Source organism: Osmia lignaria, chromosome 10, assembly GCF_051020975.1.
Source record: "Osmia lignaria lignaria isolate PbOS001 chromosome 10, iyOsmLign1, whole genome shotgun sequence".
In the NCBI taxonomy this organism is placed as follows: Eukaryota; Metazoa; Arthropoda; class Insecta; order Hymenoptera; family Megachilidae; genus Osmia; species Osmia lignaria.
In genome coordinates, this window is record NC_135041.1 from 8,953,694 (window position 1) to 8,975,917 (window position 22,224).

The window sequence follows — 22,224 nt, forward strand, 5'->3', positions numbered from 1 at the left end:
TAAATTCTAGAGACACGTGTCGCGTACCTTCTATTTATTCTTCTTTTTTTTTTTTATCCTCCGTTTTACGTTCGCTAGCAGACGTTGAAATATTTGTTGGAAAATGCAAATCGTACCCGGCTAGGTATTGCAGGAATTTAAATTATAACTTCATTTCATCCGGGGAGGTGTAAATTTTCCGCTAGCTTTTAATTTTACGAAATAAATGTGCGAAAACCCGTGGAATATTTTAATATAGAAATATGACGAAGATAGCATGTTTCGTTGTCGATGAAAATATTTTTTTCCCCCCGTTTAGTTTCGATGATATCAATTTACCCAATTTGTTCAAAGGTCAACCGTGCTAACTTTCTCAACTTTTCCCCGCACCCTCGTCAAAGTTAAGACATCCATGCTCGATAAATCAATTTCTCCGGGCGGATCCCCTAACGATACGTTTGCACCGTCCTGTCGTCTGTTCGCTATTTTTCGCGCGTTTGATTCATAGGACGCGCGAAACGAGTGCAACAATATGCATCCGTTCCAAATAACGAGTAAAAGCCTATAAATCCCCGGGTATTCGTCGTGCGTTCGCGGCAATATCCGGTTGGTTTATATACGTATTTGCAAAAATCGCGGTCCGTTCCCGTATATACGTCAGACTGGAATTGTAAAATCGTCCACCCCTCGGTGGAAAAACGTTCACCGAGCTCTTTCGCGTAACAGTACGTGCCGTGAGCGGTTGATGTATGCGTCGAATTATTATTTTGACGTTTCGGGTCAGCTTTTCTTCCTACATCTCGAGTGTACGCTTCTTAAGCTGGCCACAGCCATTAATCATGTCAGCAAAATAAAAGTGTGCCGAGAAAAATGATACGACAGAAAAATGAACGTCAACCATTGAATGGAATATATTATTGTTATTGTTTCTTGCGATTCTTCCGTCTGATTCCAGGTTTTTTAAAATTTGTTTCTTTTCTTTTTAAGGAACATCAATCAGCATTAATTAACTCATTAGACGTCCGCTACTGTTACGTTTATGAATCATCTAATTTGCAATTTTTTGTTTACAGTTTATATTATTCTGACTTTTAATATTATGGTAGTGAAATGAAATTTCAAAAATGTGCGAATAATTTTGTTTTTAATTAAAAGTTCTTTTATGTCTCTGATATGTGCAGCAGGGAAATTTTAGAAAAGGAAAATGTACAATACGAAGGGATGTTCATAAATATATGAAATTTCTATCAAACTATTCATTCCATTTTTAATAAACGTGTGTTATGAAATATGTAGTTCGCATGACTAACTTTCTGATGCTATAATAATCTCGAAGCTGGTTAAATTGTTGAATTAATTTAAGAGATGCAAATACCATCGATCAATCGAGCTATTTCGTTAATTTATTTTTCATTTCCTTACACAAGGACAGAGCAGAACGTAAAATGAAATTCTGAAACGCGAAACGTGCCAGAACACTTTCGAAGTGTAGACACAAGGATTTTGGGGAACGGGTAACGCAGCTCTGGAGCGTTTCCATGTTGGAAGCCTTTAAATATTAATCTTTGCCGGAAGAAAATAATCCGGCGGTATTTTCCCCGGCTGCATGCGATGTTTGTGTCGAAAATTCTTTAACCAGTGTAAACAGTCGTGTTCCTTCTAAATCCTTGCTCGCGTTGTTGCTCTATACGTAACCTGTTTCCGTGCCATTGTTGGTAATATATAGCATTGCGGTTTGATATGAGCTTAGAAACGAAATATTTCAAGAATGACCGCATTGTTAAAGCATTACAACCGAACTGGAGTAAAATATAAGTTGCTCTTAAATCGAATATCATACAAATAACAGAAATATTCCGCTTTTAATTTATGAAGAAACATTCTACAATTTAGTACAAAATCAAATACTCATGTTACAAATAATTTTTTCGTATACAGTGAGAGGCAAAAGTGAATAGACACTGTTCAAAATAGAATACCTCGGTTAAAATTGAACTAAATAACTTAAAATTTCCGAAATTTTAATTACTTGACTGATCTCGATGAAATTTTTACCATACACATAACTTATCTGAATCTACGAAAGACATATTTTAAATTTTCATTATAGACTCACATAAAGAAGTTGAAGAATTACCATTCACTATTTTTTTCACGATTTCAACAAATTGTAATTTTTTAAAACGATGAAAATACATATGTTTGTGAATTAATTTGTATAGCTTCTCGAAAAAGCTCAAATTATTTAGTCCAATTTCAATCGAGGTTTGCCTCTCACTGTATAACAGTCTGCAATTGGGATACGTATTTCAAAACGCGATTAATAAATTACATTTACATATTCCATTTCATCTTCGACAGAAATTCCGCTTGATATCGGTGTAAATGTTGTAAGAGAAACGTCTGTACCAAGAGACGTTCGAAAGTTAATTTTAACAACGTCCATCTAACTTTATCCTTCGCCGAAGCTAACAAGATCCAGTTGAACGTCTTGAATGTTACAGTTTTATATTCCGTCCAGGAATAAACGAACGTAACAGCGTTCGATAAATCACGTATCGGTTCTGCTCGGTGTTGAAGTTTCAATGGTGTCTAAGAGGATGAAGCGTATCACTGTATCGTTGAATCTTGAAACAAGAGGATTCAGCGGAGGGATTAACTGGAATATGGAACACTGGAAATCAAGGGGCTTCGTGTCGGGAAATCCAGTCACGAAAGGGCAAACACAAGACACATTGTACCCGGGGATGCTCGGATCAGTTTACCATGACGGAAGCTGAGTCGGAAGGTCATCTTTACTCAGTGAGAAGTGGAGTATACCGCAATGCAGTTCGGGATTACCACGTATCTATCCCGTCTACCTTATCCCATATCCTTCGCCCTCTGAACCCGTCACCTTCTCTATGCACATAATGGCACTGCTGCGTACAGTCGTTTCTGTGCGGCAACTCGTTCCGAGAGGTGGTCTCGGACTTTCAACCGCAACCAACGCGATGATCAGCATTTTCAGAGAAAAACCTATGACGCTCCGGGGACGAACTTGTCTCCCATGGAGTATCATAGTTTTTTAAACGACGCATAGGAAAATTTGATGGTACCGATACGAAGAAAAGAATGGACGTCGATGGACACATTTTCAGCTTATTAAGAGAAACGACGAAGCGGCGATTCAGCTTTGGGGCCGGGATTATAAATTATACGACAACATCGCTGAGAATAAATTACCCTCTTGTCTCTGTGCGTGTGAACGCAGCTCGAATCGTAATCACAAGGAATTATCGTAGTTAAGTGTACTCGTAACGGCATAACGCGTTTAATTAAGTCTGGCATTGTGCTTGCGATGCAAAAATGATGAGCGGTAGGTAGCGTGCGTTTCTGTGCCACGACTATTTCCCTTTCAATGAAAAGCAACGCGAAGCACTCGGCTGTAGGGTGTTAATAATCCAGAGTAAGGCTCTTTTAAAACAAATCCGGCGGTGCTCTATTGTTGAACCAACGGTAGGTAGTATGTGATGAAAACGAGGAATGTTTCGCATTGCTCTTTACGTACGCTAGGAGGTAAAACTAGAAGTGAAACAATGCCACTTTGCGCTTGTTATATTTATATTTTTCAGTTGTCCCGTCGTCGTCGTCTCTCTTTCTCTCTCTCTCTTCCTATTTCATTCTGTCCGTCGGTTCTTCGTTAACGCAGATAATTATGTTCCTCAGAATTTTGATGCAACGTAGTCAGTCATAAAGCCAAATGAAATGCGCGCATTACTTGATTTATTATACGAAATTGTTACGAGAGGAACACACGCGAAGCTCGTTATTCAAAAGGGAACGCGTTAAATGAAGAAATGTTTAACTACCCGGCCCCATTTCGAAACAGTGTGTCGAATTTTTTCAAATTGTTTCGCGATGGAAACATGGTCTTGATTAATATTTCAGGTTAATTAGTCGAAAGCAAAGCTTCGTGTTGAACGTCTACGTTTTTCATTTAAATTTGCAATAGGGGTTACTTCATTTGCGTTTGTACCATCATTCGTACGTCGCTGTATACAATTTCTAGAAGCTCCGAAACACCACGCACGCCACATACCGGCGCCGACGACAATTAGGAAGGATCATACGGCAGCAGGATTAACACTCACTGCGGAACGGTGTGAATATTTAATAGCGGGTTATGCCGGTCTTGTTGTGTGCCTCTCCGCTTATGCGGCAAACAATGGAGCTGCCGAGTAAGCCGCTCGTAGGCGCGACGATACACGGGGCCATCCTCCTCGAAGATGGCTGAGATGCTTGCCATAGAACGGCCAGGCATTATATCGGTGATTATATCGGTAGATGCTGATAGCAGGAAAATGGAAGCCCCACGTCAGCATTGGAGGGTGCCTCTTCAGCCGGCGTCGTTCGACCTCTTCACCATCACCCCCTCTGCTCGAACAATACCAGCCGCGTGAACACGCCGTTCCCGCTCGAAGTATCGTCGACCAATTTTCGCGGGAAAAATAAGAGGGAAAAAATGACGAGGAGAACGTGATGACGCCTGGAAAAAGAGGGAAAAGAAAGGGGCTTCAATTGACTCCAAGATTAAATTTTTTTTTTTTTTAGAAAATCTAACTAGAGTGCTTTTAGTAAACGAAATAGTATAAATTTCGAGTGATCAAAGTGCTGATAATAATTGATTTAAAATATCGTTTGAAATCAATTACGGTAATCGTGATATAATATGTTTGACACGGAATCCTCATCGAAAACAACTCGCTCAGTTGATTAAACGAAGTACAAAGTGTTTATTTGCGTTGACGTTTAAACGACGACTTGCACATTTAGTATATCATTTCACGTAATAATGTAATGCTTAAATTTGGTGTAATTAATAGACCATGCGTAACGTTGAGAAATTACTTGGCCATTTTTTATAATTGACGTAGCCCGTAATTTAACGTCAACTGTCTGATCTCATAAAACATGCAGTATTTTCGTGATCACATTGATCGAAAAAAACACAAGGTGAAATTTGTTATTTAACAAGCCTCGACGCATCTGGATTTGACACGTTCGACCGAGCACTTCTGTGACACATGATTGACGCTTTTGGATGGTAATAAGCTTTACGTGCCAGGAGCATAGCATCGACAAGCACGCTGGTAAAATACGATTATTTCGCAAAAATTGCGCAACGTAAATTTTTCTGATACAAGATATTCTTATCTCACGAAGCATTTTTACAAATTCCATAATACCACAAATTTTTAGGTATTCTTATTTACACAGTCCACCCTCTACATCACCCATCGCTAATAAGCGTTTCAATTTTTTTTTGTTCCAGATTATTGACGTTCTGTTACCTTGCGGCTTTGAATTGCTGGTTGCTGCTGTGTCCAGCGACGTTGTCACACGACTGGCAAATGGGATCCGTTCCTCTGGTCGCCTCTTTGGCCGACACCAGAAATTTGGCCACCTGTCTGTTCTTCGGTGGCTGTCTAATTCTCACGTACAAAGCCTTCACGGATTTCGAGGTGAGTTTTCACACGAATGACAAACGAAATTTCTCGTTCGCGAAAGGTTTATGCAAATTGCACGGCTGGCCATTATCGCGTGGCTGGCAAAAACGGCTGGCACCAGCAAAAAGTTGGATCGCTGTGTCGTGGACGTGTATCCATAAATTACCAGTTTTATTCAGAAAGAACGCGTTCCCGTGTCACGTACCCGCCTACCAAACGTTAACTTTTAATTACAACGACAGGAAATTACAAACCGAATGAGACGGATATGCGTGTTACGTAATATGAAAACAATCCTTGCAACAACTCTTGATAAACGTTTTTGATTAGATTCATTATATTATTGCGAAATTTATTCATTCTTTTCAAACTCTAATATATTAAAAAAGATGTACAAAAAAGAAAAATGAAATAACCGAATAAATTATCATCGAGGAGAAGTCATTTCGTGGCTAAACGTTTCGGGTCACAAGTGCGGGGTGTAACGAACCGCAAAGTTCCGTGTTGCTTCTGATCCCCGCGGGCGTAGCGAACCGCTTCTGATGAAGTTGTACCAGCCTGGAAAGCCATAAAGAAAGTTTTGCGACGCGAGTCAAGCGACGGCAGAGGGATGGCAACCCTCGGACCTTTCTGTTTTTCGGGTCATCCGTCAGCGACGCAGCTGAGCGTTTACCGTAATGTCCTCTTTAAGGTTGAACGTGTACGAACTCGGTGGCCACTTTTCTCGAAGGAGGCCATATCTGTGGTTTTAACGTCGTCTCACCCCTTTGCTCACCCTTAGCCAACCCTTCTTGCCGTCGAAAGAGAGTGGTGGCCGCGGTGCACGTTGATGGAACCGGCAAGGAACGGATATCTTCTTTGAGAACGAGGCCGTTCTAGTCCGCTTTCCCGTCGTAATCTTTGCGCCTAACATCCGATTTGAGGGACGTTTCAGTAATAACGCCCCTCGGCATTGTTCTCGATGCTGTATTGTCCGTATTCAGCGCACATCTTTGACACACTTTCGCGCTAAGAAGAAAGAACCCGGAGAACCGTCGGTGGGTTAAACGGTGCGGCAGAATGGACGAATATTCTTTGAGAGTTGATCGAAAAATCGATGAAAGTTTTAGAGTTTGTTGCACCACTTGTAGTAAGGTGTCTGGGTAAACGTCACGTTTCGTTCTATGTGAATTCAACTTTCCAAGTTGTATTATTTCCAGAGTTCAACGCGGTATTTGTGAGAAATGGAATGGACGCAAGTTGGTTCGTTTAGGTACTCGTGTGTAATCTTGCTGCAATATAGTGAAACGAGAACAGTTTTATCGTTAAACGTGGTTCGTGTTTGCTGAACAAATTTGAAATTAATGAAAAATAGGTATTTCAATTTTCGTTGGTGAAGTAAAATGAAAAGTGCATCGCGTCAAATAGCAAAATGACGATCGATCATCTACTAAAAAGACGTTTGTTTATATTTTCCACTAAACTAATACGTTTATCGGTTTATGGTGATTCTGTACGAAGATATGCAAATATGCCAGACAGTAATTATCCCGTTCGTCCAATGGAGCCCATAGAAACAGGAAATGCATACAGTCACCAGTCACAAAACTGCTGATCCGAAATTGATTCGCGCCAAACACGTCTTTGAACAACAATCAGCCTCGCATTTGCTCATTTCCTGCCCCGTAATCGTTTAATCGCCTGTTCTTTTTCTTTCGAGCTTATTTATTCGCTCTGCTTCTGAAAATCGAGGGTAATTTAGTGGGAAGACACTTTTTTAAAAATTGTTCGGAGCAACAAATAATATAATTATTTCTATATCCTGGGAAAAGTAATAACTTTCATTGGACAGAAATACAGGAAATAATTCATATCACAGATAAAAATGGACAGATGTATTTCATCAAATTAAAGATAATTTTTATTAACGAAATACATTTATATTTACAGTACAGTATTTATAACACAGGAAGGTAGTAATTTCACTGTCGTGGCTAGAAACATTATGATACATTATTTAATTAACGAATGAAGAATGTTGAATGATTACAAGGGAATATATGTGTTTTCGTGTTTACACGTCAGTTGAATTAACAAGAAACTAACAAGATTAAATAAATCCGATGATAATGTCTATCTTTATGATAGACATACATCTTAATTGAATAATTTATAATATTATAAGATTAAGTATTAAAAATATCAAATAACACGATTATTTAAGTATTTAGCTGATAAGTAACTTCGCAAATCTTATTAAAAATGAACAAATTCAATATTCTTTTACGATAATTTTGTGATAGGAAGGTTGCAAATTTAATTGCAAACTCGATAATTATCTTATGCTGCTACAGGAATATTTTTGATTGCATTCTTTTTATACGATTCACGAATTTCCTCGTACGATTTCCTCGGCAATAATAATTTGTTTATGATGGAAGGTTTCATGTTGTTCACGGCTGCAACTTTGACGGGTCCCTTTTGACCCCATTTCACCACGTAGACATCCAAATTAGTTGTATCTGACTCCTGAATAAAAAAAGAAAAGAACAATCCATTACGTACCACCAATGGGAAAACTCTATTTGCAAAATTTGTTAATTTTATATTTAAATGAAAATTAGGGAAATCAGTTCCTTGGAACTTACCTTAGAAGTCTCCTTAATGATCTCAGCATTTGACGTTTTTGTATCAGACTCATCTGAAACAGTCTTCTCAATTCTCCAGGATCGTATAATCCATAGAAGGGACCTAATCATCCTGTGCACCGTTTCAGTCCAGCTATCATTTTCCAAAGATTTGTTAGATCCGGACTTAAGAGACTCCCAAGATTCAGGCCATTCATTTTTATTCACATCCTTTCTGAGTGGTTTCGCAAAGTTCCTCGAAGCTGGGTGTAGTTTATCCACGATTCCAGTGTTCCAATCCTCGTCGCTGAGTTCATCGTTGACCAACTTCTGATCCTCTTCCTTGGAAATCTGTTTTTCAGATTTCTGAGCCATTGGAACATTAAGAATGCTAGTATCTTTTACAGAAACTGGCTTTGCGAGCGGTTTAGGCGTCCACTTTTTAATCTGATCGTTTCTAATTATCTCTTCGTTCTTCAAAGGCTCCTTTATTCCCAGTTTCTCGAGTTCTACGTCCCCTTTATTGTTCCAGTTTATAGAAGGTTGCTTTTTGAGTGGGTTAGGTGGCCATTTCTTAACTTGATCGTTTCTAATTATCCCTTCGCCCTTCGAAGACCCCTTTGTTTCCTGTTTTTCGATTTCTATGTCCTCTTTGTTGTTCCAGTTTAAAGAAGGTTGCTTTGTCAGAGGTATAGGTGCCCAATTCTTAACTTTGTCGTCCTTAATTATATCCTCACTCTTTGAAGACGCTTTCGTTTCCTCTTTTTCAATTTCTATGTCTTTCTTATCGCTAATCATTCCTGATTGCTGCTTTTTGAGAGGTATTGGTGCCCAATTGCCAAGTTTTCCCTTTCTAATCGTTCCTTCGATTCTTGGAGATTCAAATTCATTAGTATGCGTTGCTCCGACAACTTCGTTCAAATATCGTACAATTGAATCCTCATTCGCGACTGGAGGGCGTGCTTTACCAGTTGTTTTGGTATTCAAAGCAGCCGGAGAGCTGATAATTGAAGGCACTTCCTGTTTGTTGTCTTCGATTAATTGCTTCCCCGCGGATATTCGCAAATTGCTCGCCGCCATTCCATTCGCGTTCAATTTTGTTTCGCGCGAATCCCCGGGTAAGTTCAATTTGTTCCACGACGATTTATCATTCTCCTCCAAACTTTTGACACCTAAAACGGGCGACCAAGGTTCGTTTTTCCCTGGTATTAACGCGTGCGATGCCAACGATGACTGTTCCTTCTCTTCGCTGACATTATTACCCTCGGCGGATTTAACATCCCCTCGAGACGCCTTCTTCGTATCCCAAAGACGTTTAATCGATTCACTTTCATTCGGAGAAACTTCCTTCTCGTCTTTTTGTTGCTTCCAAACGTGCGTGTCAGATTCTTCGGGTCTGAGTCCGTCCTTAATTACTCGAATATTACCCCCCTTAGGTAATTCAGTAACGCTGTCCTTCGTTGAAGAAGCTGATTTTAACTCGACGTTGCTCACTTTCGAGGTAGGAGACACTTCTTCTTCTACCTTGTCCTCTCTTCCCTTTTTCTCGGATGACAAATTACTAATCACTTTGGAATTCCTCTGTTTAGACAGATGATCTTCAGCTACGTTTTGCTCGCTTGTTTTCTCAACCTGCGATTCTTCTTTAGCTACTTGATTAATTACAACTGATGACGCACCGCGCTCCTTAGAGGCGTTGTCATTACGTTCTATTGATTTAGTTACTTGTCTCTCCTTGGAAGTTTGTAATTTTTTATCTGTAATCATCCATTCCTTTGAAGAGGCTATTTTTGAACCTTGTTTTATCGTTTCACTGGATTTTGAAGTAATCTCTTCTTCTGATTTGCTACTTACATCTTGCGCAAGTGAAAGCTGTTTCCACATGTTCATCTTCCTCGAATCTTTATCCTGATTTTCAATCAGATCGACTTTATTATCAACCTTGTTAACACTTAATTCAGTAGTACCTTGTTTCCAGTTACCTTTTTCGTTTAAACCATGCGTTATTTCCTTAGTTTCTTCCGCTTTCTTCTTGGAAGAAACTTGCCCAATTTCATTCGTCCCAGTTTCCATGGTCTTTTCAGTGTTCTTTCTATTTTGATCCTCGAGAATCTTGTAATTCTCATCTTTCTCGTGTGCAACTTTTTCAGTTTCTCGTGTTCCTTCCTCTACTTTCTCAGATTCTACGATATCTCCTTCAGACTTGCTCGCTGTTAACAGAGTTTTACCTTGATTTGATATTAAATCAGTTGCTGAAGTCTCTTCTTTCGTCTTCTTTTTAAGACTATCCTGTTTTACACCCGTATCTAATAATCTCTCGATACCGGACTTATCTTCAGCAACAATTCTTTGTTTATTTTCTTCAAAAGGTTTTAAAATTTCAATTTCACTTTCTTCTCTGGGTATTTTTAAAGGATGCTGGTTATTTTTTGCAGAATGTGGAACCATCTGATGAGTAGCTTCGCGTGATTTACTCAAATCCGGGTGTAAATCGGAAACCTCGATTTTATCTTGATTATCAGCACCTGTGGACGCGTCATTTGTAATTGCTGCAGCCGTGCCATCGTTATTCACGTTCTCAGCTGACTGTGCTTTGGCTGTATTACCTCCTCTCCAACGAATCGCTTTGTTTGCGTCTCCTAGTTTCATGTTCGCTTCAACAGATGTATCAGACGATACGTCGCTTCTTTGGGAAGAACTAGGACTTCCTGTTAGAATGCTGCCGATGGTTGACAAGCTTCCAGCTTGTCCCATATTCTTATCAGGTACCATGGTTTCATCCTTGTTCATGTTTTGTTCTAATGTAATGGTTTTCACATTTGCAGGTTTAATTAAACCATTATCAGAAGTCAGATCATTTTTATTTAATTTTCTCCATATTTCACCATTATTTTCAGATTGTTTTGAAAGTTTCTCTCCTTCTTTGCTATTTTTTAAAATTAAACCGCTTTCTTTAGAGATTGCAATGTCTTCATTTGATTCTTTTTTTGCAATGACTTTTTTTGCCGACAGATCGCTCTTTTGTAAATCACCTGATGCTTTAAGATATGTGTTCTCAATGGAAGATCCAGTTTCTTTGGATTTGCTGCTCCTTTCATTGCTAGTCTCAGGCCATGCAATTTTAATAGGTTTCTTTTGGAGGAGTTTGTTGTTTGTCAAAGACTGATCATTTTTATCTTCCTTGCCTAATAACGTAGACTCTTTATCATCTTTCTGTGCAGGAATATTAATATCTGCCCAACCTTTTCTCCTCCACATATTACTCTCGGGTAACTGAAGTTCCTCGTTACGTTTAATGTCACTAGGCTCCCATGGATTGAGTGCTTCCAAAACCGATGGCCCAGATTCTTTTTTTTCCGAATCTTCTCGTGGCAGGTTCTTCTCGTCTAGACCGTCAGGAACAGCTTCTGTAGTGTGTGGATTGCTTGACCACAGAAAACCTCTCTCTGGACTCCACAATAAGCTCTCTGTTCCAGGGTTAGTTTCTTTTGGAATTCCTGCTTCAAGTCCTTGCTCTTCCCATCGCACCGTTTTACCTCCTTTCAGATCTTCTGGTTCAAGCATTACTTTTTCAGAATCCTTAGATATACTTTTGTTAATTTCAACATCTTTGGCTTCCATTTTCACTTCTTTTGAATCTCCTAATCCAACTTCTCCAATTTCTATGCTCTGTTTCTTAGATTGGTTAGACTTCAAACCTTTCATTTTGACGCCTTCCTCCATTAAATTCTTTTCTAGCCCTTCAACTTTAAGTTCTTTCTTTACAGAATTGAGCAACTTTCCTTTCCCAGCATCTACATCCTCCTCTATCCATTCCCGTTCTTGAGACTTCTCAACCCCAATCTCCTTCGATTCTATCTCTCCCAAACCATTCCTCTCACTTTCAACTTGAACCTCCTTCTTCTCTGACTCTGCTGGCTTTTCTTTCTTGTCCCATCCCTGCTCCTGAGGCTTCTCAACCTGAATCTCCTTCAATTCTATTTCTCCCAAAGCCTGCTTTCCACTTTCAACTGTAACCTTCATCTTCTCGGTCTCTTCTGGCTTTTCTATCATGGCCCATCTCTGTTCTTGAGGCTTACCAAGCTCAATCTTCTTCAATTCTATCTCTCCCAAACCCTTCCAATCACTTTGAACTTCCAGCTCCGTCTTCTCTGACTCTTCTGGCTTTCCGATCATGGGCCACCCCTGTTCTTGAGGTTTCTCAAGCTCAATCTCCGTCAATTCTATTTCTCCCAAGCCCTTCCTATCACTTTCAACTTCAACCTCTTTCTTCTCTGACTCTTCTGGCTTTTCTATCCTAGCCCATCCCTGTTCTTGAGGCTTTTCAACGTTCACTTCCTTATTTCCCAAACCCTGCTTCTCACCTTCAACTTGAACCTCCTTCTTCTCTAACGCTTCTGGCTTTCCTATCATGGCCCATTCCTGTTCTTGAGGTTTTTGAACCTTCACTTCTTTCCCTCCCAAACCTTGCTTATCACCTTCAACTTGAACCTCCTTCTTCTCGGTCTCTTTTGGTTTTTCTATAATGGCCCATCCCTGTTCTTGAGGCTTTTCAACCTTCACTTCATTCTCTCCCAAACCCTGCTTCTCACTTTCAACTTGAATCTCCTTCTTCCCGGTCTGCTCCGGCTTTTCTATCATGGCCCAATCCTGTTCCTGAGGTTTCTCAACCTGAATCTCCTTCAATTCTCTTTCTCCCAAACCCTGCTTCCCACTTTCAACTGTAACCTTCATCTCCTCGGTCTCTTCTGGCTTTTCTATCATGGCCCATCTCTGTTCTTGAGGCATATCAAGCTCAATCTCCTTCAATTCTATCTCTCCCAAACCCTTCCTATCACTTTCAACTTCAACCTCCTTCTTCTCTGACTGTTCTGGCTTTACTATCCTAGCCCAACCCTGTTCTTGAGGCTTTTCAACGTTCACTTCCTTATCTCCCAAACCCTGCTTCTCACCTTTAACTTGAACCTCTTTCTTCTCTAACGCTTCTGGCTTTCCTATCATGGCCCATTCCTGTTCTTGAGGTTTTCGAACCTTCACTTCTTTCTCTCCCAAACCTTGCCTTTCACCTTCAACTTGAACCTCCTTCTTTTCGATCTCCTCTGGCTTTTCTATAATGGCCCATCCCTGTTCTTGAGGCTTTGCAACTTTCACTTCCTTATCTCCCAAACCCTGCTTCTCACCTTTAACTTGAACCTCCTTCTTCTCTAACGCTTCTGGCTTTCCTATCATGGCCCATTCCTGTTCTTGAGGTTTTCGAACCTTCACTTCTTTCTCTCCCAAACCTTGCCTTTCACCTTCAACTTGAACCTCCTTCTTTTCGATCTCCTCTGGCTTTTCTATAATGGCCCATCCCTGTTCTTGAGGCTTTGCAACTTTCACTTCCTTATCTCCCAAACCCTGCTTCTCACCTTCAACTTGATCATCTTTCTTCTCTAACGCTTCTGGCTTTCCTATCATGGCCCATTCCTGTTTTTGAGGTTTTTGAACCTTCACTTCTTTCTCTCCCAAACCTTGCTTTTCACCTTCAACTTGAGCCTCCTCCTTCTTTGACTTTTCTGGCTTTTCTATAATGGCCCATCCCTGTTCTTGAGGCTTTTCAACTTTCACATCCTTATCTCCCAAACCCTGTTTCTCACCTTCAACTTGATCATCCTTCTTCTCTAACGCTTCTGGCTTTCCTATCATGGCCCATTCCTGTTTTTGAGGTTTTTGAACCTTCACTTCTTTCTCTCCCAAACCTTGCTTTTCACCTTCAACTTGAGCCTCCTTCTTCTTTGACTCTTCTGGCTTTTCTATAATGGCCCATCCCTGTTCTTGAGGCATATCAAGCTCAATCTCCTGCAATTCTATCTCTCCCAAACCCTTCCTATCACTTTCAACTTCAACCTCCTTCTTCTCTGACTGTTCTGGCTTTACTATCCTAGCCCAACCCTGTTCTTGAGGCTTTTCAACTTTCAGTTCCTTATCTCCCAAACCCTGCTTCTCACCTTCAACTTGATCATCCTTCTTCTCTAACGCTTTTGACTTTCCTATCATGGCCCATCCCTGTTCTTGAGGCTTTTCAACTTTCACTTCCTTATCTCCCAATCCCTGCTTCTCACCTTCAACTTGAACCTCCTTCTTCTTTAACGCTTCTGGCTTTCCTATGATGGTCCATTCCTGTTCTTGAGGTTTTTGAACCTTCACTTCTTTCTCTCCCAAACCCTGCTTCTCATTTTCAACTTCAACCTCCTTCTTCTTTGACTCTTCTGGCTTTTTTTGCATGGCCCATCCCAGTTCTTGAGGTTTCTCAACCTGAATCTCCTTCAATTCTATTTCTCCCAAACCCTGCTTCTCACTTTGAACTGTAACCTCTATCTTTTCGGTCTCTTCTGGCTTATCTATCATGGCCCATCCTTGTCCTTGAGGCTTCGCAACCTCAATCTCCTTTATTGCTATCTCTCCCAAACCCTTTTTCTTACTTTCAACTTGAACCTCCTTCTTCTCAATCTCTTCTGGTTTTTCTATCATGGCCCATCCCAGTTCTTGAGGCTTTTCAACCTTCACTTCTTTCTCTCCCAAACCCTGCTTCTCACGTTCAATTTGAACCTCCTTCTTCTCGGTCTCTTCTGGCTTTCCTATCATGGTCCATCCCTGTCCTTGAGGCTTCTCTACCTCAATTTCCTTCAATTCTATCTTTCGCAAACCCTTATTCTCACTTTCAACATGAACCTCCTTCTTCTCAGACTGTTCTGACTTTTCTTTCTGGTTCCATCCCTGATCTTCAGGCTTATGAATCTCAAGCTTCTTAGTTTTCTTTTCTTCCGGACTCTTCTCTTCCCTTTGCTCTTGAATTTTCTTTTTTTCAGCCGTTTCTGACTTTGATTTTTTAAGAAGTAAATCCTTCATTTCCGGTTTCTCTTTGTCAGATTCTTTTAGCCCATAGTTTACTATTTCTGTGGTTTGCTTTTCGATTTTTTCAGATTCCCATCTTCCTGTTTTGATGTTCTCTTCTTCTTCATTTTTTTTCCTGCTGTCTTCTTCTAGTTCCTTATTTTGAGATACTTCCATTATATGGTTGTTCCTTTCTATGTTCTGTAGGCCCAGCATCTGTTGTTCTGGACTGGCTGTTTTAAGGCCCTTATTATTCCAGTGGTCACTGCTTGGTTTCCACCATCCCGCATCTTCTGTTTTCAATACCTGTTGTCGTAGATTCTGTTTCCAATGTCTGTTTTCGTCTGGAATTTCTGCACTCCATTTTCTTACCTCGAAACCATCTCCTGTGGATATTTTCTCTTTTGAATCCTTCAGAGGCTTGTACATCTTCCAACCTCTTGGTCCATGTTCCTGTTTGCCCAAATCTTCTATTCCTGACTTTCCTGCTGCAATTTTTTCTTTTTGCAAATTGTTCTCTTCTTTTTCTTTACTTTCTCTATTTCTCTGGGGGACCTTTTGTTCCATGTTACTCTTCCACATGTGACTCCTTGCTCCTCCTGATTCATCTTTTTCTGATTTCTTTTCTTCAGAAGATATTGTTTTGTCTTCACCACGTTGACTATATTGGTTTCTCTGTTCGCCTGCCAGAATTTTCGACTTCCACGATTTTAGTTCATGCGACTTTAACTTTTCGTCAGGGATCTTCTTATTAATAACTAGAATTCGATGTTTCTCATCATTTTTTCCCTGTATTTTATCAGATTGCCTAGTACTCCATAAAGTTTTTATTCTGTCATCGCTTGTTTCTTTTGATGGTTTCTCCAACTGTATCTTTTTGGAACTATGTTCCCTCTCTGCCTTCATTTTTTCGTCTTCTTCTCTCCAGCCCTTAAGTTTTAACATTTCTGGCAATTCATCTACTTTTTCACTACCTCTTCTATTACCTATATATCGATTGCTCTCGTACATTTTATCATGAGCTTTATGACCGTGTAGCATTGTATCATACCGTCCAGTGCCCTTGTGTTTGTATTTTGAACCATGCTCCAATTCATCCAGCAAGAGAAGTGGATCGGAATCAAACAAAGTTTTGTGTTTTAAATATTTATTTATCCTCTCCCCTTCTTCGTTAGCTTTTCTATCGTCTGAAGAATCCAATGATTTTTCACTTTTACTTCGTAAACCTTCCAAACTTCTACTACTCCCTTCGCTCTTTTTCGAATTATCCTCATTGATTTTCCAATTTTTTACATCCAATCCACTGTTCTTCCACTGTGAGTTCCTTTCTCGTTTCCAATCTATCCTTGATCCCTCGTTTCCTTTTATTTCTTTTAAATTTTCTTTCTTCCAGTCAGTGTTCCATTGCGACGTAGGCAATTTTTGCACCCTCCAACGGGCACTGGCATCTTCATTTTTAATTTTCTTCCCGCGATTCGACCACTCAGGTCCTTCCTTCCAGCGTAAGTTTGTTCCACTACTAATCCATTGTCCATTTCGTTGCTGGCTTTGAATTATCGCACTTCTGCCTGGAGCCAATGATTCTGAATAATCTTCTGAACTCTCTGGTATCAGGTACATGTACCAATTATCGTTGATTGGTTTGTCGCCAAGTTTCTCTGCTTGGTCTAATCTCGTGTATTTCGCGTCCTCTGACGTGAAGGAATCCCAATAGGGTCCTCGATGCAATGATATTTGCTCGTTAGATTTTGACGCTCTTAGATTTCCCAGCCATGCTATTATCGGAGACACTTCACTTTGCTTCTTCCTGTCCTTTTCCTGCGTTTTGGTTGCAAATGTTTTCATAATCATTCGAATAATATCATAGATAAATTTTAATAGGAATTAAAATGACAATAAATAAAAATATATAACGTTGTATTGTCAGCTAGATTAAAACTCTTTTGAAAATTATTTGTAATATTAAAAACTGTCGAAGATCGAAATATAATGACTTGTTGTTGAATAAAATGAAAGTATCGCATGATTTATTCAATGTATCTAGAATGTATTAATCAACACAATGATTTCGTTACATCTAAAGTGAAATAAAACGAGTGTAGGTGCTTTAAATTCCTTGTGCAACGTCGACGAATCTTTGATCATCTTTGATCTATCCAAACATACCTCTGCGTCAGGAAGCAACCCTCCCCAATCAGTTCCGCTCGAAGTCTTTTGCGCTGATCCCGTTTCCTGAAAGCTTAATCCAGCCTCTTTGCTTCGTGATTTCTGCTGTCCAACCTCCAAAGAACGTTTCGTTTGAACATTTCTCGAAGCAGCTTCTACATCGGTGACGTGTGACCGTTTCACTGTCGTTTCAACGCCCACCCGTTTCTCTGTTTGCCCATTCGATTTCTTTTGCTGCTGAATCTCCGACGAGACGGCAACACAGCAGAAGAAAAGTGATAAAAGTATCGTTGGTATCTTCATCTTCGCCGTATCATTGGACACTGTTATCGTTTTTAGCTGATTCGTCGATTATATATACTGTTTGCAGCAATTGTAAAAACAGTCTGCACGTGAAACGTGCGCAATTGTTGTTCCAGCTCGACCAATTCGTTCCCGTTGTTCCGCTTCTATTTCCGGGAATCACTTTCGGAACATCATGTACTTTAGATGACACTTTCAAGATGAATTGCAATTTTTGCAAACGTCTCTTCGTTGATCATAAATCATAAGTCATTAAGGTTCTGCAATTAAACGTAGTTTTAATAATTTATGATAATTTTACCGTACTTAGCGTGTATGGCGTTAATTAAATTATTATTATTATTGTTCCGTGCGATAATGGAGGTTACTCGCCGGGTAGATAGCTATGTATGCCAAAGGGTTAATAATGAATTTTCATAAAATTTACCATTCGGAGTCAATGTTATTTATAATTAATTTTGACAGAGAAACATAGCAGTCTGGTTACGTGTAAAACTCGAAATTCGAAATAATGGGAGAACAAAAGGTACGAGAAAAAATCCCAATTAATATTGTAGGAAGGAAAGAGGTGGATTGAATCGCTGGGTCAGTATTCGTCCTAAATTTTTCCTTCATTGCTACATTAATTTATTATGTTGTCTGTACCATCAGTGATTGCTGGTTTCCTCATATTTATATTCGAAAACGTTTGCCATGCGTTTATAATTCTTTGAAATATCTCGATCCACGACACAGTTTTTCAACTTTCGTTGAAACAAGTTGAAGCAGAAACGAAACGAAACGTAAGAGGAAACGTTGCGATCTTTGTAAGAGGAAAGTATTATATATTTAGCATACGGATAGAGGGGAAACGCAACATTGTGCGGGAACTGGGAACAGTTTCATTCTAAGGTGAAACTCTTTTCATCGCATTTAACGCAACAACCTGCATTTCATTTTCAGCAACAGAGGCACCCGCCTCTTCTCCTTGGTTGGATGTTCCTGGTACTCCCGTTCCTGCCCGCATCCAATCTTTTTATTACCGTTGGATTCGTCGTCGCGGAACGAGTGCTCTACATGCCCAGGTAACTAGTAATTTATCCTCACCCTTTGTAATTTTAAAAGTCAAAGAAGACCGTCGGATCCTAGGAGAATAAACGCTGCGAAAACTTGCTAATCAGACTTCTACCGAACACGGTTGTTATTCATATTTTGTCATATATTAATAAACATCGATAAAAAATGAAGAACTAATAATCTTACAGTGTCGGATGGATTCTACTAGTCGTGTACGGGATGCAAATCAGCTGGACGGCTATTCCCCGAAGAAGAAGTCTGATCACAACGGGGATAGTTCTACTTCTGCTGTTAGGATGTTACAGAACGGTTCTTAGAAACCGAGATTGGACTTCAAGAGAAACTTTGCTCAGGTTAGTGAAACGCTATATTCGAATCGATCATCCAGCTGTTAGTAATTAATATAATTAGAGATGCAATCTGTCTCTTTACACATTTCAACCTGTCAAACGCATCTTAAGAAAGGCATTGACGTCTTCGTTTTAATTACGAGTAAACTTTGCACCCGTTCAAACGCAAATCGTTTATTTTTCATCGTGCACCGAGGCTGTCATAACATTAGTCCGATAACGATCGCGTCGATAATAGAACGAATCACGTTGAGGAAACAGACGCGCACTTTCGTGTACCCGTCGGTGAAGATGATGTAAAGGAACTCGCAACGTCGCCTTCCTTTATTTACAATTGAAAGTGGCGCTTGCACAAATTTCATCTTTTCGAATTCACGGATCCAGAATTTTCGCCGTGATAGAAGATTTCGGAGCGCGACCGTGTTTCTTGGGACGCGTGAAAAATTCATGAACCTTTCGTTCCTTAGAAATTCGTCTGGAAGCGTGTCGACGCTTTTTGCAATAAATTTTTTAAGAAATCGCAGCATTCTAACATTCCATATAGCTCTCATTTTAAAAAATCTTGATTTTGCGAAAAGCAAGTTGAATCTTGCTTCGACAAATACATTAGTCAAAATCTAAAATTAATTCCCTTTGGTAGAAACTTCCTTTATTTCTACACTTTTTTATTCAAATAACTGTCGTTTCAAATTCTGTACTTCGAGTCTGTTCTCTTCTAGAATTTCTTCCTTTGGATCTTTCAATCTGAATTCTTGTTCAAAGATCCAACTTCCCTTTTCTCTAAACATTCTATTCCAAAGTTCTCTTCTTGCAAAATCATCCCTCTTAATTCAGGTCAATTTATTCTGCATTAACGTTACTCTACAATTCTTCCCTGCTTATCTCTGATCCTTCGATAAATCATCGATATTAAAAAAAAAATTGGATAAATTGTCGCTAGAAGTTTCCTCTCGGTTAGTTCGTGCAGTGGTATTCATGGGAGGGTGGGTTCTAAATTCGTCGAATCGCAAAGTAATTCGACGAAGATTTACGTCAGGCTTTTCTGCCACCAGTGGAACAACGCGGCTGGCATAGCGCCAGACTGGCGCTTGCACCTACGTACACGTGTATAAACCAGCTAAAGTCGCGCGGAAGCGATTCGCTTCGAATGTGACCAACAGGATGGATAAACGTTGGTGACGAAAGAAAAATCGGGACGTCTGATCTGACCTTAACACGTTGTTGTTGCAGAGCTGGTCTACGGTCTCTTCCCCACAACGCCAAGATGCATTACAACTTCGCCAACTTCCTCAGGGACATGTCGCAACCGAACCGTGCGATCCTGCATTACCAGCTGGCCCTTTGGTAAGTAACCCTCTGTACACGTCGATGTTGCGCATTCCGCTCGAAAGCACCGGAAATACGACGTCACCGGCCTCTTAGCGGCGACGCAGTTCATGTAGAAGCTTTCGAAAACGCTGCCAGCAAATAGAGACACGCTTTCACCGGATTCAAGAGATTTCACCTGAAAGGGCTGGGATACGTTCTGGCAAGTGGGGGGTGAAATTGTGTAGGGAGCTTGAAAGAAGTTTCACCAACAGGAATGAAGGCTTATACATTTTTTTTTTTTTTTTCTCCTTCTTCCGGAAGTTTAGAGAGAATTCGGGAATTTTAGTTGGGACATTTTCAATCGTCAAAAGTGGAAAAATTGAATGAAGAAATTAAGGGTTTGGAAATCAAATGGCGCCACTTTCTTCTATCTCGAGCACTTACTTTCTCTAGGATACATCGCGCAAAGTCAAATACTGAAAAAATAAATAGCTGGAGAAAAATAAAGATATTGACACAGTGAGACAAATGTTTACCGAAGAATGTCAAGAGAGAAAACAGGTTAAAGAGATAGGCAAACAGACATGATTAACTGTACATGAAGAAATAACTTTCTTCCGTGGTAATGCAATCTTAAGAACACAGGCTGGGTGTTTATGGAGAAAAGATACGAATACTATCTTTACAAACACTCGCACAAAAAATGCTTCACAAAAATGCTTCTAGCTTTGAACTTGTCTCGGATGAATTAATTTAACTTCTGATCATTTGAGGAAACAGATGGAAGCTTGCATAAACTGATATACTCACCGATACTTTTCACGATTCAATCGGTCGATCCCCTGCCGTGTTTCGTAACTGATCTTACAAGAACTTCGAACCACCTTAATTGCCTCTCGTTACGATTAATTCGTAGAGAATCGTTATTTCTTCAACAGAGTTATTCCTCGAAGTAATCGTACGAGTGTCGCGTACCAACGGTTTCGTTTTTTCTTTCGTTGTTGCCTTTGGTGTTCTTTTTAGCTGGAGGGATGACTACGCCCTGCAAGGAGCGCGTTTATCAAAGCGGTGTAAGAGGTTTACTGACAGCGACTGGTATTCCGATAATGAAAATTCCACTTCCCCGTTCACGCGAATCCTTTTGAAGTCGATGCTTCAATGAACCGTTCCCTCGCTCTTTTTCCTTCGAACAAGGCCACCACTTCGTGTGTTTATTTTTTTTTTATATTTCTGTTTTGTTTTTTTGCCATCAGCCCGGGTCATATTTCAACTGTACTTCGAAGTTTCATCTGGGTGGAAAATTTGATTCACGATTTTGAGTAAATTCGTTAACGCGTTGTTTTGTCTGTGCCATGTGAATAACCCGAGACGTGTTAAGTCGTTCGAGAAATTGTGATTTTAAGGAGGTTTTATTATTGAGTGATGATAACCTTGCAATATTTTTGGATTCGAACGTGGTTTGGACTTTCGTTTACGTCACCGTATTTTGTAATTGTAGCCTTGGGAAATGAATACAATTCGAACGTTGTTCTGGTGTAGGAAGAAATATATTTGTCATATCGAGTTAACCGATTATTCTCTTAGGATATTTCTCAGAACATTAATCTACAAATTTCTTTTTTTTTAAATATAATTCCTAAATAATAATCAAATAGTTGAAAGCATTGATCCTCTTTTTCCAAGATATTCATTAATCATTCGAATTTACTTGCAACATATTTCAATTCTATCTCTACTAACAAGTCGTTATTTAAAATCACCTGCTACCTGTGTATATGTACACATATAACGCACACATATGCAAATATCGCCATGCGTTGACGACTCATCGTGTCGGGGCACAAGTGTGTAAAACAATTGAAAATTAATTTCGTTGCTGCGTACGCTTGACACGTACAATCTTTTTTGAGCCACTGGAAATAACAATACACTCGAGACAAGTCGGAAGGTTTTTCGTTTATTAAATTTTATCGGGTATTAATTAGAATCGTTATCGAAACTGACAATTCCACTTCGTTGTTAATTGCGTTCGGTATTAATATCGAACAAATGAAAACATTTCATAAATTTGTGTTGTTAAATTGAGTACACAGT

The 22,224-nt window shown here is 39.7% G+C and overlaps 2 protein-coding genes across 4 annotated transcripts in view; one reads left to right on the forward strand and one right to left on the reverse strand.

The window, feature by feature from the left end:
- Positions 1 to 22,224, forward strand: part of LOC117611906 (protein O-mannosyl-transferase TMTC1-like) — a 156,958-nt gene that overhangs the window by 107,637 nt on the left and 27,097 nt on the right. For all 3 annotated transcript variants that reach the window (XR_013062933.1, XR_013062932.1, XM_034340361.2), the window contains exons 7-10: positions 5,294 to 5,483; positions 18,359 to 18,480; positions 18,661 to 18,825; positions 20,053 to 20,166. Coding sequence is in view for 1 of the 3 variants with exons in the window: in XM_034340361.2 (XP_034196252.1) it covers positions 5,294 to 5,483; positions 18,359 to 18,480; positions 18,661 to 18,825; positions 20,053 to 20,166 (591 nt within the window). In the remaining 2 variants the exon portion in view is untranslated. The remainder of the gene's footprint in view (positions 1 to 5,293; positions 5,484 to 18,358; positions 18,481 to 18,660; positions 18,826 to 20,052; positions 20,167 to 22,224) is intronic.
- On the reverse strand, positions 7,377 to 21,264 carry LOC117611905 (uncharacterized). Its single transcript, XM_034340357.2, has 4 exons — positions 20,941 to 21,264; positions 17,114 to 17,676; positions 8,096 to 16,765; positions 7,377 to 7,976 (listed from the first exon to the last, which is right to left on the reverse strand). The coding sequence occupies exons 2-4, from the start codon at positions 17,414 to 17,416 to the stop codon at positions 7,788 to 7,790; spliced, it is 9,162 nt and encodes a 3,053-aa protein (XP_034196248.2). The 5' UTR covers positions 17,417 to 17,676; positions 20,941 to 21,264; the 3' UTR covers positions 7,377 to 7,787.